Genomic DNA, 18,985 nt, shown 5'->3' on the forward strand with positions numbered 1-18,985 from the left:
GTTAAGCCGGGATGTCCGCACTATGTAATTGGACGAGCCGTCGTATCGACCAGTTATCTGTATGTTCAGCTTGCAACGGCAATGCCGGAATGACCTGATGTTACATTGAAGAATTTCCACTTTGGCCTCTCCAGGAAGCATGTCAGAGTGAAATAGCGGGATTGGGGTTAGTGTGGTCAGCTAAAAGTGATTTGGCGTCTCCGAAGCTGCTGACGAATCAATAAACCCTTTTCTCTGCAGGTTCAGCTTCTGCATCCTGAAGATCTTATCCTCTTTGAGGGCAAAAATGCCCTCGTCTGCTTACGGCCTTCCACATTTCGTCTTGCCATTGGACTATCCCATCGAGTGCTAACTGGCGCCAGGTACAACCACCCCGCTTTTATCTCCATCTTACGCATAAGGTGCGGTTTCTGGTTGGGTCAAAATTTTCTGGGCAGAGCGCCAATTGGCTGTAACTTTATCTCCATGTACCTGGCGTCAGTTAGCACTCGATGGGATAGAGTTACAGAGCATTCATTAACTAATTAATTATATATATTAAGCTAAAACTACTTAAAATATTTTAAATTTTCCTTTTAATTCTGTTAAATCCTCTTAGTTCTCCCTTAGTAATAATTATAATAGCTCTAAGGGCAATTTCTGTCAAATATTAAAAAAGTAGGCCAGGGTATAAACGGTAAATCCTTCACTGCCTTTCCATGCAGGTAACAGACATTTCTATAAAAATCGGTCACCCCGAAGCTATATGCCAAGCATCTGCTATCAGCTAAACAATTCTGCTTGCAACTTGTGCTGTCGACGCGAAGTATCTGGTATTGGTCTTGGCTCCCTCCCCTGATGCCGCACCTCTGACCCGCAGACGCGACCGCGCGCTGGCACTGGGCCAGTGCTGATGCATATGATGCTATAGCTGATGAGATTCTGCCTGTGCAGCTGGTCTGTTGTGCCGAGATTTGCGCAGCACAGTTTGCTTGCTGCGTCGAGACTTGCGAAGCACAGTTTGCTTGCTGCGTCGAGACTTGCGAAGCACAGTTTGCTTGCTGCGTTGAGAGACTGCGCTGACATGTTGCGAGATCTGTTCGACACTTTTGAAGATCTTGATCGCACTGCGTCGGTCCCGCAGAAGCCATAGGAACGATCGCTAGGCTTTGAGCTTCGCTTTCAAGCAGATTCATCTCACAGCGACCGGATCGCTCCGATTGGCGCGGCGGTTCCCAGAATGAGTCAACACATTCTTCCATGCTACCGCAACGGTTTGCACATTCGGCAGGGGTACTGGTAAACTCCACTGAACCTGGAGCAATAACCACATCGCAGTAGACTCGGTAGTCTTTGCCTTGAAAAGTAACGATTTTCTTGTCTGAGGATGGGCAGCAGCCAGCATATGTGCCTGTGGTGCTGCATGATTGGGCACTGATGAGAGTGGGGAGGAAAGCCAGGCAGGCTAGATAAACAATCAATAGGGAGCGAGACATTTTCTCAGATGGAGATGGTGGTTGATGAAGTTCTTGCAGATAAAAGATGTATCAAATCTTTTGCTCTCTTGAATGGAGGGTAGAATATATATTTCATGTCACTGCTTACATATCTGATCACCAGCAGTAATTCCGAGGTCTTAGTGAAAACATGTTTTCTGACCCCTAGCGTTGTATCGGACATGCCGGTGTAAACATTTGACGATGCAATCAGGTGGCCATGGGTATTCAGCTGGATGTCCTTGAAGACCATGTCCAAAACGGTGCTTTGCACGGCTAATATGTAGACCGATATGATCAATCACATCAATATTATGCATGTATTGCCAATCGGGCCGTATGAGACGGTCATACGTCGCTGTGCGTATCGCCTGTAACACACCGAATCCTCACAAGGTGCAGAAAATCTCGGTGAACCATCTGTAAAATGACACTGTAGCACGGAGCATCAGCTCCTGGCTTTCAAAAAGTCATTCTCATCTGGGCGCACTGCATGGACACGGTGGCTGGCTGGACTGCACCGTACTGACTCTTTCGGCATCTATCATCTCATGACTTCCATTCTCTTCTCAGCTATAGGCTGCAATTGCAGCTGAGGCCCATTAATCCCTGTTGCTGCTGGTGATACGGTCCATAACCGATACTCAGCATTGGTACAGGATGTACTACACATTCGCTCTGAGATTAAATACAGCTCTTCAACTCTTATTCCAATAGCTGTACATCCTGATCATCACATATCTTCGTTGTCCCCCGTCTTTTTATTTTTATTGCAGTGTTACTTTCCACGTAGCTATGGCAAAATACTACAACTGGGCCGTTTTTCTTGCCTTGTTTGCTGTTTCAGCTCATGGTCAAGAGAGCCCAAACCAACAACCGCTTTCACTAGAGGTGGAACCCATTCCCCTACAGAAAGCAGCCAATAATGCCAATGGCCAAATGACCATTGATGATATTATTCCTTCTCAGGACTCCAAAGGACAGATTAAATGTTGTCCATTGGGAACCATCTTCAACGGCACTGCCTGTACTTTCAAGATAACTACTACTGTCTGCCCTCCCAACACCAAACTCAAAGCTGGTGCTTGTATTTCTGATAAAGAGCCCGAGTGCCCTGAGGGTACAGTTCTACAGGACGAGAAGTGTATCTCAACTGTAGACCCGATTTGTCAGGATGGGGCGCGCTTTGATGGCAGCAATTGTATTTCTATACAGCTTCCCTCCTGCGACACAAACTTCAAATTCAACGGTATCTCTTGTATCTCTACCGAGAAGCAGGTCTGTCCAGAAGGGTTTATTGATGTTGCAAACGTCTGTATATCTAATATACCACCGACATGCCCCAGTGGTGAAAGATTAGATGGAGGATCTTGCACCTATTCCCAGCCACCGTCATGTCCCTCTCATATGACGCTTGAAGACGGCCTCTGCATATCCAAGCAACCTCCCTCTTGCAATGAGGGCTTTGAGTTCAACGGCAAGAGCTGTATTTATGGACAGAATCCTTCGTGTCCGTCTGGAACAACATTCAGTGGACGTGTCTGTATCTCTGCGACACCACCTGAATGCAAAGTCGGTCATTACAATGGCTGGGCTTGCCAAGCTCCTGAGTCTCCTCAATGTGTCCGAGGCTCCAAGCTGGTAGATGGTGTTTGTGTGATGGAGTCTCAAGATGAGAGGTGTCGACCGGGTTTTACGTATAACGGCCACGCATGCGCATCTAACAAACCGCCGGGTTGTCCGTCAGATGCCGTGCTATCAAAGGGGGTCTGTGCCCTCAAAGAGAAACCAGCATGTGCGCAGGGTACATTCAATGGCACTGTCTGCGTTGTGCCTGAGCCTCCCACATGCCCCCAAGGCTCTATTTTCTCAGATGATTCCTGCATTTCCACGATACCGCCGACCTGTCCCGTCAACATGATTCTCCGTGGGGACTCTTGCATACAGACGAGTAACCCCGTGTGTGCTCCAGGCTCGGTGTGCAAGGGTGATGTTTGCATTACGACTAGTACTCCAACATGTGCCGTTGGGGCATTCAAGGATGGTAAATGCATTTCTGCCTCAGGACCAGCTTGTCCAGGCCAGGCCGTCTTTGATGGTACAAACTGTATCTCCCAAAGTAGTCCAGGCTGCCAACCAGGATTTGCATTTAATGGAACAGCTTGCATCTCACACAGCTCGCCAGTGTGCCTAGAAGGCGATGTCTTTGATGGTAAAATCTGCCTTCACAGCCAACAGCCTGTATGCCCTCCAGGGACTCATATCCAAGGCAATGGCTGTGCCACTCAACTGGGACCTAATTGTCCGGAAGGCTTTGTCTTCTCTTCTCAGGGTTGCGTTGCGGGGAAGCTGCCCGAATGCCCAGCCGATACGACCTTACAGGGGGATAAGTGCATCTCTGGACAGCCACCCGCCTGTCTACCTGGCACACAGCTCGTCAACGGCACCTGCGTTTCGATCAATGGCCCGACATGTCCTCCTGGAAAGCGAGCTGCGACCAGAAGGTTGTGTCACCATCACCGCTCCTTCATGCCCACATGGAACCACGCTGAAGGACAACAAATGTGCTTCTAATGATGGACCCACTTGTCGCCTCCCGCTTGTTGTCTCGGGCGATAAGTGTATATCTCCTAACCTGCCGGTATGCCCCGCTGGCACGGTTTTCTCCAATGGGAAGTGTAGCTTGGCTCCAACAACTGGGTGCTATAATATCCAGTATTGTCCTCCCTTGTAAGTGAGAGCTATCTAATGGTTGTCGGGGAGGAGTTTATTTCGAAAGTCAAGTCTTGAACATCGAGAGACTGAGATGAACTGTTGGTGGTTGGTGGGGTAGGAGCAGATACATTACCGGTATGTATACAATTATGTACAGCTTTATGAATTGAGGAAACTTCATAATGCCTCAACTTATTGTTCCTGATGCACTGACCCTTCATCCACTTCTTGTAACCCCCTGGTCTATTACCAGAGGCCGTGCGTTGGGTGTCTCCTTCCGTACGTTGTCATGATGATACATACGCATGTATTCGTATTTACCTGATGGGTCGAATTGTGAAAGCACCAGTATTCACAGTGAATGGAGCTATTGAACCTCTGATTGCGCCGTCACCCACTCATCTACAACTCATTGATAATCTTGAACTGCCTGATTTTGCCTTATTAGGACTGATATTTCTATTTGGCTCATCCCTGCGTGTATAACTACTCATATCATAAGGACATGATAATACTCTTCCAGCTGTATGATGCATGCACGAGCAGTTTGGTTGCTCCGGAATAAGGTAGCCAGCTAGCCTCTTACTTCTTTGGAGGAACTTTACTACTCCAAAACAAGACCAATGTAATTAATATTGCATGGAACTTTTGAGCAACTGAACTCTCCCTCTAGCCGAGCTGTCCTAATGGCGGTCTGTACCGAGCTGGTGCGTCTGCCGATCTTTCTCTTTCTGGGGTCTTATCACACGGAAACCCCACTTCAGCTGTCCACAAAGAGGTTCTGTGTGTTAATATTAACCCAATATGCCGAGCGAGACAGGGTTTCAACATCGAGGTGCAGCTGAAATGCGATGCAGCTTCTAGCATCGGCGCATACCTTGACGAGTGGATGGTAGAGAGTGACGTGATATCGCATCGCATGACTGGAATCGTCACGTCAATGCTTTTCTTCATTCGCCTACTTTCGTTTTCTCCCGTGTTGTCGTTCCTTTTCTCACCGCACTTCTTTCTGGAGTTCTAATCACCTTTCTCTCATCCATACATAAGCTAATAACATCGTCAGGCCAGGAGACAAGTGTAAACACTACGCGCAGTCCGGACGGCAACGTGCATGACTGTTTTGGTGTTGCTGCAGGTTTGAGTAATGTTGGAAAAATCCGGGAATCCCCCTTATCTTCAGGATTCAGACTGTTATTCTGAAAGTCCTAGATACAATTATCTAGAGATATAAACCCGAGAATAACTCTCAGCTCAATAATGAATAACCAAGTTTCATAAAAAATATACTTTCACCCAGCACTACTGCGCAATATAAACAACAGTATCAAGCAGCAATCAGTGAATGCATTTCCGGCAACCTTGGTTGAGAAAATACCGCATCTTGCCGGTTTTTATCCGCCTTGGCTGCTGCGGTAGACAAGCAACTCATGGGTCTTCGTATTGTGTGAGGCAAAACAGGAAGCTCGGTTACTACCAACAGCTGCAATGCAGTAACATGTGAATAGATAACGCGAGTTGGTTCTAAGCGATCAGCGCGGAGCGGGCCGGTCTGCCCTAGTACGACTTGATATTGAGTGTGCGGGGTAAGCGACACACTTTCAGCTACCCCTCACTGACTTGGTTATGTCTTCCTTCACTGCAGCGAGTCTCGTGTTTTCTGTCCCCAGGGGCTCTCAGCTCACCATAGAGACAAAGCACTGACAAAGTTGGTAAACTCACCAAACCAATAATTCCGCCCCATGCTTTAGGGTCAGTGGACTGACAAGGGCCATACGGTAATCTGATAGAGAAGACCGCCGTGGTGCAGACAGCTGAGTCCCTGCACAACAGGGCTGCCGTCAGATCAGATTAACAATCAGATATATCAATCAATTCAATCAATTCAGTTCAAATACGGTATCCTAACAGATCAATCAATTCAGACACAAGCATCTGTGCATCTGATATATCTGATATCCTTATAAAGGAAGATGACTACCCTAGAACTGTCGGATCATCCATATTTTCCGGTCCTCAGAGTGGGGCACTTCCCTAACAAGCAGTGATGCTACAGGGCGGAGTCAAGCCGATTGGCTGGCTTCGAACCCCAGACCGCTCAGGGCTCGGTTGGAGAGCAATCTACAGGCAGATTAATTGGTTAAGTTGCCCCTTTTTCCTACCTCTTGCCCCAGTACGACACAGCCCTAGCCAGAGAAGCCGACACATCCTTCAATGTTTGGAAGCATATCTCGGCTGATGGGTTTCAATCTGTTGAAGCCCCTGCTGATTGCAACATACAATGTCGGAGACCGCTATAAAAGGCAGCCTTGCTGGTAGCCCGTCGTCATCGCCGCCACCACCCGCATTTCCTCGTCTCGGATCCCGGTCTAAGGCCATCGCTAAGCAGTATGATGCCGCTTTAACTTTGGCCTCGACTGCCGATTCGTCCGTTGATGACCTTTACAAGATCATTTGGGGCCAACGACGTTTTGTTATTGCAAGCCTCTTAGATAAGAGGAAAAGTAGGGGCAGGCGAAGCTGGATCGGAAACCATGGCTGGTTCCTTGCAGAGTTGAGGAAAGACAATACATCCAGTGGAGATATCTGGTGTTGCCGGCTCTGCGATGATAAGGGTGCGCCTCGATTTTTCAATGCCCAGTCGACATCATCGGCATCAGCTCATCTTTTCAAGTTCGTGGTACTTGCCATTTCCAGGTTATTACTAACGGCTTTTAGAGCTCACAGGATCACCGAGACCTTTGGAGCGGATTCATCTGGTGACCCTTCAGTTCTCGACCTCCAGAGAAATGGATCCAAGAAACGGTCGGCTTCTTCTTCCCTCCTTCTTCCTCGAGCGAAGATGGCACGGATTAGAGAGCTCTCTGTTGGTTATATCATTGATTCTAACCTCCCCTTTACTACCTTTGAGAGTACCTATCTGCAGGAGCTGTTCCGTCAGCTGGACTCTGATCTTTATGCTCAGGTGCCCTGGGGTCGAACTGCAACCAAAAAAGACCTAGAGGACATACTTGTTTCAAAGAAAGCGGCTGTCAAGGAGGAACTCGAAAATGCTGTTACCCAGATACATCTTAGCTTCGACCTCTGGACCTCTCCGAACAGGTTAGCTTTTATTTCCATCTTTGGTCACTTTATCGATCGGAGACACTCATATCAAAGCCGGCTGCTGGCTTTCAAGAGGCAGATCGGATCTCATGCCGGTAAGAACATCGCTTACACCATAAGAAACGTCGTCCGTGATTAGGGTATCGATTGTAAGCTAGAGGTTTCGATCTGCGATAATGCGGCCAGTAATGATGTTTGCTTGCGAAACCTCTACACAACTCTCGATGCCTCGATAACTCGAGCGGACACGGAGGCACGGAGGATGCGATGTTTCGGTCATATTCTAAACCTCGTTGCCCAAGCCTTCCTCTACGGCGATGATGCAGCTTCTTTCGCACTTCAGTCTGAGGCCTATGACATGTTAGAGCGGGTTGAAGAAGATCTCGAACACTGGCGAGCCAGGGGTCCAGTTGGGAAGCTTCACAATATCGTCAAGTTCATCCGAGCCTCTCCGCAACGCACCGAAGCTTTCAAAGCACATGCAAGGGAGCAGGAGGGGGTAGATTCATATAAGCTTGCAGAAGAATCAACCGCCGAGCTCGAAGTCATACAGAACAACGCTACGAGATGGAACTCGACTTACATGATGATTGAGCGTGCCTTAGTCAAGCAGTCTGAGCTCAGCAGCTTCATTCAGGAGTTAGGGCTAGAAGAAGACGCCTATCAACCATTCAGCTACGACTTTGCATGCTAGGTCGTAGAAAATGCCATAGAAAAAAAAACCACGCTATTGAACTATGGGGGGCAAGTTCATATGGGGATATGGAGGTTAGGGTTCATGCGTGAGTTCAGAGAACAAAAACTTCTCAAAATGGGCCAAAAGCCAAACATATGGTAGAGCGAGGCAAGCTTATTTTGATGAAACTAGACCCCGATTTTTCTCAAGTCTGTGGAACAAGTTATGATGATTCAGAATATTTAGTCGATTGATTCTAGTCAAGTGGGGGCCCATAGGGACACGCCTAGGCGCCTCTCCACTTCTGCACGCGTAGGCGTGCGGATTATGTCAGCCCCCAATTTGGCACGGGCGTCAATAGGTGCGCACCTGGATGCGCACGTAAGTGTCACGTGTTGCGCACCCGGTGCGTCTGTAAGGGAGTTATGTAAGCCCAACACCCTTGTAGCTACCCCTTTCCCGTTGATAAAGAGCCTCACTTCGCCGCGCAACGATCTACTCAAATCATCTCTCCTAGAATGAATCCAGTTACAGCTACTCGTCAATTTTCTGATGACTGCCTGCCTCCTGAACGCGAGTATGGCTCTCGGGAAGCCCTACACGCCGCGATCAATGCATGGGCAGCTCCCAGGGGCTATGCGTTTGTCACTGGGAAGTCGAAGAAAACAGAGAGCGGCAGACGAATTGTTTTCTTCAGCTGTGACCGTGGAGGAGCACCTCCAAAGGCCTCGGGCGTACGGCAACGGTCAACTACAACACGGCGTACAGGGTGTCAATTCTCAGTCCTTGCGAAGGAGGCCTTGGATAAGACAACGTGGCGCCTTACACACCGTCCTGGCAGCGAGTTTGCCCATCACAACCACGAGCCAAGCACAAGCATGTCTGCACATCCAGTCCATCGTCAACTATCCAATGCAGATAGGTCAACTATTAACAACCTTGCAAACGCTGGTGTAGCACCGAAAGAGATCAGGTCCTACCTACGTCAGAACACAGAGTCTCATGCCACCCAGCAAGACATCTACAACTGCATTGCACAAGGCAAACGAGACCAGAAGAAGGGCCAGAGCACAATCCAAGCTCTTGCTAATGAGCTTGAGGCTGAGGGTTTCTGGAGTCGAATACGCTTCGACGAGGATGGTCGGGTTACAGCTGTGTTGTTTGCCCACCCAGAGTCGCTAACATACCTTAAGTCATACCCGGATATACTTATATTGGACTGCACATATAAGACAAACAAGTATAGGATGCCTCTTCTCGATATCGTCGGTGTTGATGCCTGTCAACGATCATTCTGCATCGCCTTCGCCTTCCTCAGCGGCGAGGAGGAGAAGGACTACATCTGGGCGTTAGATCGGCTACGTTCAATGTACGAAGCCTGTAGCGCAAGGCTGCCATCTGTGATCCTTACAGACCGCTGTCTGGCCTGCATGAATGCGGTATCTCATTGTTTCCCGGCTGCAGTATCGCTTCTATGCCTTTGGCATGCCAACAAGGCAGTCCTGCGTTACTGCCAGCCAAGCTTTATGCGTCATAACGATGCGGCTCAAAAGCCTCAAGGCCACCAAGAGTGGAAGGACTTCTACGGAAGATGGCATGAGCTCGTGGCATCGGCAAATGAGGAGACATTTGAAGACAGGCTTCAGCAGCTCAAAGAGCGCTATGCTTCAGCTCACGCCCGGGAGGTCGCCTACATCATCGAAACATGGCTTGACCTCTACAAAACAAAGCTCGTGAAAGCTTGGGTTGATCGGTATCTTCACTTTGAGAATGTGGTTACATCTCGAGGCGAGGGTATTCATCAGCTCATCAAGGTGTACCTTGATACTTCCCAGCTAGATCTCTTTGAGGCCTGGAGGGCTATCAAGCTGGCGATACTTAACCAAGTAGCTGAGCTCCGAGCAAACCAGGCGAAGCAGCAAATCCGAACACCCATAGAACTCTCAGGGAGTCTATACAGCATCATACGAGGCTGGGTATCTCACGAGGCATTGCGGAAGGTTGAGGCGCAGAGAAAGCGGCTCCAACAGGACAGACTCCCTGCCTGCACAGGAGTCTTCTCAGCAACGCTTGGGCTCCCTTGCGCTCACACAATTGAGCCTCTTCTACAACAAGCCCAGCCGCTTCAACTACACCACTTCCATACGCATTGGCATCTTCAACGAGAAGGAAACCCTCAATTGCTCATAGAGCCCCGCCGTCAGTTCGATCAGGTGCCAGCTACGTCAACATTGCCGAAGACTAGCACTCAGCGCGAGCCATGTGCATTTGAGATCGTCGAACAAGCATCACAGACGAGAGCCAACCCCAAATGTTCAAGATGTCATACACAGGGCCACAGGATGAGCTCAAAGGCATGCCCATTGCGATATGCGCATCTTGTATCTCCCTCAGCTTCTACAGCGCCCCCAAATACGCTGCCGCCATCGACTACACCAAGTTCGGCTCAACAGCCAGTTCCCGATCCATCCTTATGCTCAATTTTGCCACAGCAGCAGGTAGCGCCGCCAGCGGCACTATGTGATCAAGAGATGGTGCCGTCCCCGCCAGATATAATAGCACTGCCATCCTCATCAGCGGATGTACCTCCACCACCAGATATGCCGCCATCGGTACCAGCGTCTGGGCCAGACATACGCTATGATGACCCTCGTGCTATATATGATCGATATATTGCAGCACGGATGGCATGGTATAACAAGCTGCCTCGAGGTAGCTTAAAGACTAACCAGGAATATCGAAAGGCAATGGGCCTCCCTCAACGCTACGATAAGACAAGTTACAGCTGGTGTTTGGATTATAAGCAGATGGGTAAGCGATGCACATCAACGATACCTGGACGGGAGTGGACTAAGGAGGAGATGATGGCGTACTTGGATTGGACCAGGGTAGAAGATGAACGTGTGGAGAGGCAAGTCGCCCAGGAGATGGGCGACAACCCTCTGGCGAACAGGCGAACAGGCATGAAGGAGATTTGGAAGAGGGTTGAGCAGGACATGATCGACCAACAAGCTCTGTACTCGAACGATAAACTGGCTGAAGACTGTATCATAGTTACTGCTTAGATTATTATTAACGCCTACATTACTTATATCCCAATTATGGCACCGTGAGAAAAAATCTGTATAGCAGAGCAGTTCGTCATCTAGAGATTAGAAGCAATACAATAAAATACAATAGGCTGGCTGGCATACAAGGGTGTTGGGCTTACATAACTCCCTTACAGACGCACCGGGTGCGCAACACGTGACACTTACGTGCGCATCCAGGTGCGCACCTATTGGCGCCCATTTGGCACAACTCCACAACTGCATTTCTCAGGGGCTGCGGCTATTGCTGCCATTGCTAACCACAACCGTAGGTTTCAGGGGTTGCCGTTATGGCGCAGACGGCATTTCCTGATGATGTGCTTCCGCCAGAGGGCACGTACGACTCGCGAGAGGCTCTACTCACAGCTATCAATGAATGGGCAGCACCAAGAGGATACGCGTTCGTAACTGGGAGATCGTCGCGATCAACCAGCGGCAGGCAGATTATCACATACGCATGTGATCGATGGTGTCGGCCACCAAGCGCCTCAAGGGACCGCCAGCGCAAGACTACTACGCGAGGAACCAACTGCCGGTTCTCTATCATCGCGAAGGAATCCCTAGATAAGACGACTTGGTCTTTAAGGCATCGTCCGGATCCACAATTTTCTTCACACAACCATGAACCAAGTTGGCACAAATCGGCGCACCCAGTCCATCGGCAGCTCTCGGATGTGGATAGGTCAACAATCAGCCGCCTTACGAACGCTGGTGTAGCGCCAAAAGATATCAGGACTTATATTCGCCAGAACTCGAATACCATTGCAACCCAGCAAGATATCTACAACCGCATCGCAGATAGCAAACGAGAGCTCTGTGAGGGTCAGAGCACTATACATGCTTTTGCTAACCAGCTAGACAAGGAAGGGTTCTGGAACCGGATGCAGCTTGACTCAGATAACCGAATCACGGCGGTGTTGTTCGCCCATCCGGAGTCATTGGCATACTTGAAGGCTTACCCAGATCTACTTTTCTTGGACTGCACATACAAAACGAACAAATACGGAATGCCGCTGCTTGATATGATTGGTGTTGATGCCTGTCAGCGATCCTTCTGTATCGCCTTCGCATTCCTTAATGGCGAGGCTGAGCAGGACTTCATATGGGCCTTGGACCGGCTCAGGTCGCTGTATGAACTCTGCAACACAAGGTTTCCATCTGTTATTCTGACTGACCGTGATAAGGCCTGTATGAACGCTGTAGAGAGCTGCTTTCCGTCTTCGATCTCTTTGCTATGCCTGTGGCATGCGAATAAGGCGGTCCTCCGCTATTGCCAGCCAACATTCGTACACCATAAGCAAGGGTCTGAGGCCTATCAGCAAGGTCTGAGCGACTGGAATGACTTTTTCAATCACTGGCATTCGATTATGAGGTCGTCAGATGAACAGGCATTTGACCAGCGCGTACAAGAGCTTGAAAAGCGCTATCTGCCTCAATAGCTCGAAGAGGTTGGCTACATCAAGTCCAACTGGCTCGATCCGTACAAGAAAAAGCTTGTTAAGGCCTGGGTCGACCAGCACCCTCACTTTGGTAATGTGGTCACCTCACGGGTTGAGGGTATCCATGGGCTCCTTAAGAGCCACCTCAAGAAATCTACGCTAGATCTCTTCGAGGCGTGGAGAGCTATGAAACATGCGCTTCTTAATCAATTATCTGAGCTGCGCTCCAACCAAGTCAGGCAGCAAATGCGAATACCAATTGAGCTCTCTGGATCACTATATAGTGCCATACGTGGCTGGATATCTCACGAGGCTTTACGCAAAGTTGAAGAACAGCGGAAGCGGCTTATGAAAGAAGACCTGCCTAGTTGTACCGGTACATTCTCTCGATCCCACGGCCTCCCTTGCGCCCATATTCTCAAGGCTCTACAAGAGCAAGGCCAAACCCTTCGCTTGGAGCATCTTCACCCGCATTGGCATTTGAGTCGCCATGGTGTTCATCAGGTGCTATTGGAGCCTCGACACCGATCTTATCGAATAGCTGCCGATTCTACCACAAGTAAATCGCAATCGAGCACTCAGAGAGAACCAAGTGCATTCGAGGCAGTTCAGGCAGCAGCGCAGCCAAAAGCACGACCTACATGCAGTAGATGCCACAAATTAGGACACAAGATGACGTCAAAGGCATGCCCTCAACGGTACGAGGGGATTTTGTATTTGTCATCATCGTCAGCACAGGTAGAAGCAATGCCAGTGGCACTCTCGCCAGCATTATCCGGGGAAGCACGACCAGCAGCAGCAGTATCTGCATCTGTATCATCTTTGCAGGAAGGGGAACCACTGGAAGACCCGTCATCAGGATTATCCGGACATGCTGGGTCTGGCAGGGATGATACTAGCTGCATTGTCGTTAGTATAGAGACAGCAGCATCATCGGCAGTGTCATCAGCAAAACCATCGACACAGGGAGGGAAGTCGCCAGTAGCATCATCTTCAACAGCATCAGTGGCGCCGACACTAAGATATGATGACCCACAAGCCATCTATCGGAGATATATTGCTGCTCGAGATGCTTGGTATAAGGCGCAGCCTCGTGGTAGCGTCAAAACTAACCAGCAGTATCGGAGGGCGTTAGGTCTACCTTTGCGGTATGACAAAGCAAGCTACCAGTGGTGTCTTGACTGGAAGCAGATGGGCAAACTCTGTACGACACCCACCGGATCTAGAGATTGGAGTAAGGAAGAGATGATGGCGTACCTGGATTGGAGTAAAGCAGAAGATGATCGGGTGGAGGCTCAGGTAGCGGCAGAGATGGAAAGTAATCCATTTTCTAGCAGAAGAGGCATGCGCGACATCTGGGAGGCAGCTGAGAATGATGGAAAAGAGCAGCAGGAATTGTATTCAGCTTGATAATTAGGAATTCATTACAGTTCTGAATCTCGGGATTCTGAAACCCGCCAGCCTCAAAACTCGAAATGCAGTTGTGGAGTTGTGCCAAATTGGCGGCTGACATAATCCGCACGCCTACGCGTGCAGAAGTGGAGAGGCGCCTAGGCGTGTCCCTATGGGCCCCCTAGTCAAGTTGGTTGATGACAAAGAATTTCTTGGCTCACGATAAATTCAAATAGGTATAGCGACGACCCACTTTGAAAGTCTTGGCTCACGATTAATTCAATCTGGTTTAGCGCCAAAACCTGGTGCCACAATTTCGCGACCTTTCCTGATCAGTTGAAACCCATTACCCTAAAATCCAAGGCGACGAGGGGGAGAGCTACCATTCAATTGGCCTGGTAGCTTCATTGAGTCCTCAAGCCTTGACGAAATAGGGAGTCATATGCTAGTGCAAAATATCGTACAAAGACTTACAGTGCGTAGCTCTCTTTGCGATAATTCTGAAAAGAAATGTCTCGAGGTTGTTTGTAAGGCCGGGCCTTATTGGGCGCCAGAACCTTGGAAGGATGCCGCGCTCTTGTTCATTATTTTTGCTTTTTTTTTAACGCGATTATGTAAACTACGAGCCCAGCCAGAAGACGCGTCTTGCAGATTTTAATGTTATGGAACCCATTTCCGTTGCCATCAGAGATCAAGCAAGATAATGTCTCAACCAGCCCCTAGACGTCGTGGTCGACCCAGGAAGGCAGAATCTGAAGAAGCGCGGGTCGCTCGGGAGCGTGCTCTGCAGCGCGTACGATCACAACGATACTACGAACGAAAACATCAGCAAGCCGTGCAGCCCTCTCTCGCCAGCCGAACTGCACCAAACAGAATTCGTGCATTACCACCATGCGTTGTCTCAGCAGTCACCAGCTGCATCGTCAACGGACCCGAGTACCGGCTTCTACCTGGAGTCGCAATTCCACATTCCCATACCAGATGAAGATCCACTGCCGGTCGAGTCTACTTTGATCGATCACGAACCAAGCGGCGTAGAGGTGGATTCAGCCGAAGGACCGTGTGATCTACCATCTGTGGAGGATGATGATCCACATACGGGTAATACAACGCCCCAGTCTCGCCAAGTTCTAGAAGAACAAACGACTCATTTCACCCTGGGCACGCAATCTATCCCTCATTCAGGTAAGTCTCTTCATCTCACTCCCGTGCGAGATGCCTGTCAAGAATAGTTTCGCCCCAAATCCCTTGAAGCATCATCTCGAGTCCTGGCCACAACCCGCATAACTGACCCTGATTATAGCTTCTCTTCACCATATTGATGACGTCGCCGATGGCCATGATGTTGAGGATAGATACTATGGCATCCCCGAATTTATCAATCACCGCCCTCAAAATCCGCCGCCTTCAGAGAACCCAATCCCGAGGCTCGAGAAACATCTTGCTCAGGAGTGGATGATGCATCCAAGCTGTTCAAGAGAAGAACATGATGCAGATCACGGGAAGTTAATCGAGACTGCTTGCCACCATTCTTGTGACTCACTAGAAGATGTTATCGCTCGGCTCGATGGATTGATGAATGATGATCACAGCCATGACCCCCTACCGCATGTCACTGAACCCACTTCTGATATTCTCGATCATGCTTCTTCGGCGGACGATCCTTGCAGTAATAACCTGCCTCATAATTCTAATTCACAAGAGCACACAAGCTCGCGTCAACGTGATTACAGGGCAGCTTGCCAAATCGCTCTTGAAGGATCCCTATGCGGTGGCGTACCACCAAGTCTTTGCTTGGAAGCTAAACATCGCCTTGCACAGCCTTTTACAGATAACTTCATCCGAAAAACGTACGACGTCGACAGCATATGTAGTTTCCCCTCGTCCTTGGCTGTCGCCAGGTTGGGTATTCAGTGGTACCCGCAACCACATGTTATCTTCAACCTCACGGATGACGTTCACATCAGCATCGACATCCCTACCGAAGACTTTCATCGCAACCATCCTCAGCCGCGAGGGAGTTGCCAGCAACGACGTCCGTTACATCATATCCCAAACTACTGCTTTGGACGGGTTCAGGGTTTGATAGATACATTCATCTGGGTGTTCTTCCCTGCTTTGTGCCATCGCCACATACATGATAACTCCTACAAGCGGACTTCAATTCCCAAGGAGCAATACACATTGTGGTATGATAAGGTCCTATTGCCAGCGGTTGTAGCAGCAGTTCAAGATCCAAGCATACTCCAGTACATTCCCCCAAGCCGCCGAGTCGCTCAATCTACGTCACGCGCTCGACAGGAGGGTATCTCCACTGAGTGTCTTACGGGTGCAAATGCGAGTATGGATGTGCTTGGTCAAGGCACAAGGAGCAACGCACTCTCATACTCACTTCAACACAGACACCTTGGGGCGATATGGCAGGAAATTCAATCGCGAATAATAGAATTTCCACAATTCGCTGGCGTAAGACTATACATGGGGGCGAAGAACCTGAAGCTTGCATACATGCACTTGGATATCGCTCAGACCCTCAGTGATTTTGACAATCAATGGAATGCCGCTGTTGACAAGAAATTCCTCGATCCAGACTGTACATTTATCGACATTGGTCGTCAATATACCCCTCAGATTGGGTCTGCTGCTGAGTCTAATGTCCTTATTTGGCGCCGCTGCTGTCTGAGACGACTATGGCGGCAGCGACAAGCATGGAGTCGTCAGTACAACACGGCGAAGCCTGACGGACATAACCACTCACAGTCTTTTGAGCCACGTCAATGTGGTGTCTCAACCCTTCGTCAAGCTGAGTACCCGTTCGTCACCACGCGCGACGCGGCCGACATGACAATCACACCCACCCACAATAGCCGTGAGGCTCGTGAAGGTCTCCTCTATAGCCAGTTTTATAACCTTGTCAAGATTCCTTTTGATGCCGCCAAACAGTACCCGTTTCAGAACCCCCAGCTCGAAAAGATGGCTCTGGATCCATCCTACCTCGCTGATTGTGAAAAGTCTACCCGTGGAAGTCATGCAAATCAAGCTTCTCTCAAGCTCGCTTATCGATTAAGCAAACTTCGGGTTCGAGCTGCCTTGATTCCAAATGGTGAAGACGAGATCCCAGTTCCGTTCGCATATGGCGTTCGAGCTGAGGATCGCCTCTCTTGGGCGCTTCTACAACGTATACTCCCTCACTTGGCCCCCTCGCAGACAGCCGTCTCGGCTGTCCATGAAGAGGTTACGCCCGACCTGGAGCCACCTTTTTTCGCCATACAGTCAAGAACCATGGCACGCTTCCTACATAGCCATATCAATAGGTATTGTTTCCTCTTCGAGCACATCAAGTCTCAGACTGGACCCAGTTACTCATTACCAGAGACTGCTGTTATGGCAATGGCGCTCCGTAGCCTCCGTTTCAGCATGTCTGGTATCATCGCAAAGGAACCATTGTTGTGGAGAGATCGATGGAGACAGGGCCGCAGTACTACACCACAAAACGATCAGCAGCAGGGTGACGAAGTAGAGCTAGAAGGTCTAGGTTTGTACAAATCTTCAAGGGACTATGGGCTAGGCTGGTGGCTCCCAGGTAAATTTGATTGGGATAAATGACGCTTCAAAAATGATGTTGGCGATCGAATTATTGCGAACCACCATATCATACAACGCGATTATGGTCGTCAATGGAGGGTTATTCAGGACGTTCGTGATGTCCATGCACGCATGTGGCAGGCCTATAAGTGGGCTCAGCATTACTCAGTTCGAGAACGGCCAGTCAATCGGGGCATCTGGCTTGAGTACCTGTACAGTACTGTGATCGAGCTCTTCCAATGCGACGTCTGGTCCGAAGCCGTCAAGAGCCTCGACTGGACGACAGGTTCTGACCTCAACGAGAAGGCGGCCACTGAATTCTCTAAATCTGACCCCCCAGATTTTTGCTACGATGTTCTACAAGACTTGTTTCACGATCGACGCCGGAGTATCAGTCACACTCGACCATATCTTCTGACGGGTAACAAGGTTCGTTCACTGGATATCTGGGACCTTGTATGTGACCTCTTGGGATTTGAACTCCATGAAGGACGACTTGAACCACGAAAATACCATAAAATCACTCCTTATCGTATTGCTGTGCGGCGCAGTTTTGAGCTCATAAGTGAAGTCCTAGGGTGCGCAGAAGCGTCTCGTTGGTTTATGAAGCTTGGTCGGCTCCTTTTACTGACACATTGGATACTGCCTTGGCCATCCACTACAAATATCATTTCTACCACAAAGGAGAGCCGCAAGAAAGGCCTTAAACGGAGACTGATCTGGGTCTCTATTGTTTACGCCACTCCCGATCTATTACGTCTGTACAGCTGTCGTTCTACCGTACCTATTTGTCCTATGGAGGACAGGGAACGCCAGATCACAATAAGAGACAAGCTCTGTGAAACCATGATCACAACATCAGCCAGGCGCTTCGGAACGTCTGGATGGACACCCGAGTCCGACCCGTTGGACAGACGTTTTCACTGGACCCCTGATGATCTTCTTCAATGTACCGCTACTACACTTTTTGTTGATGCTTTCAACATTGGTCGAGCTGTTGAGCCCTGTAGCAATGGGAAGATCTACCCCCTTGCTGAACGGGGCCGACCACCGATATTGAGGCTAGTGAAACGTATACGTAATAGCACACTTGAGGAGTTAGATCAGTTATTTAGCGAACTCATCAGGATCGTACAGACCGAGTCCATGGACAAACAAGCTGGGAACAGCTCTATGCCGTTAGGTTGCACGATCCCCTGCTTAAGTCAGTCTTCCACTGGCTCTAACAACCGGATGACACGGCATGGATTCAGCCATGAGAAGTCTGCCCTTAACTTTGACCAAACAGCAGACGAGGACACGATAGAATCTAAATCTGTCGAGAGGGAGAGCGAGAGCGTAAAGAGCAATACAAGTGATAGCGACTCTGCCGATTCAAGCGGGTCATGGAAACCTCCCATACGTCTAAAGCGCGCGCTCAGGTCTCGAAAATAACATCATGCCTCACGTAATATTGATAACGTACTCAAGCTTACCGCGCGGAGATCCCAAAAAATTCGCCTCCACATTGTC

At 49.4% G+C, this 18,985-nt stretch overlaps 3 protein-coding genes across 3 annotated transcripts; 2 read left to right on the forward strand and 1 right to left on the reverse strand.

Annotated features, from left to right (window-relative positions):
- Positions 1 to 506: 506 nt before the first annotated feature.
- Positions 507 to 1,584, reverse strand: FOXG_22058 (uncharacterized protein). The gene has a single exon (XM_018402440.1). It carries the CDS (start codon positions 1,473 to 1,475, stop codon positions 627 to 629), a length of 849 nt encoding a protein of 282 aa, XP_018255866.1. The 5' UTR covers positions 1,476 to 1,584; the 3' UTR covers positions 507 to 626.
- Positions 1,585 to 2,216: 632 nt separating this feature from the next.
- On the forward strand, positions 2,217 to 4,049 carry FOXG_15563 (uncharacterized protein; the record flags this gene model as incomplete). The annotated part of the gene is made up of 1 exon (XM_018395660.1): positions 2,217 to 4,049. Exon 1 carries the CDS (start codon positions 2,271 to 2,273, stop codon positions 4,047 to 4,049), a length of 1,779 nt encoding a protein of 592 aa, XP_018255867.1. The 5' UTR covers positions 2,217 to 2,270.
- Positions 4,050 to 14,591: 10,542 nt separating this feature from the next.
- On the forward strand, positions 14,592 to 17,494 carry FOXG_22059 (uncharacterized protein; the record flags this gene model as incomplete). Its single annotated transcript, XM_018402441.1, has 3 exons — positions 14,592 to 14,766; positions 14,804 to 15,073; positions 15,192 to 17,494. 3 exons carry the CDS (start codon positions 14,592 to 14,594, stop codon positions 17,492 to 17,494), a joined length of 2,748 nt encoding a protein of 915 aa, XP_018255868.1.
- Between the last annotated feature and the right edge of the window lie 1,491 nt (positions 17,495 to 18,985).

This window comes from Fusarium oxysporum, chromosome 15 (genome assembly GCF_000149955.1).
Source record: "Fusarium oxysporum f. sp. lycopersici 4287 chromosome 15, whole genome shotgun sequence".
NCBI lineage: Eukaryota > Fungi > Ascomycota > Sordariomycetes > Hypocreales > Nectriaceae > Fusarium > Fusarium oxysporum.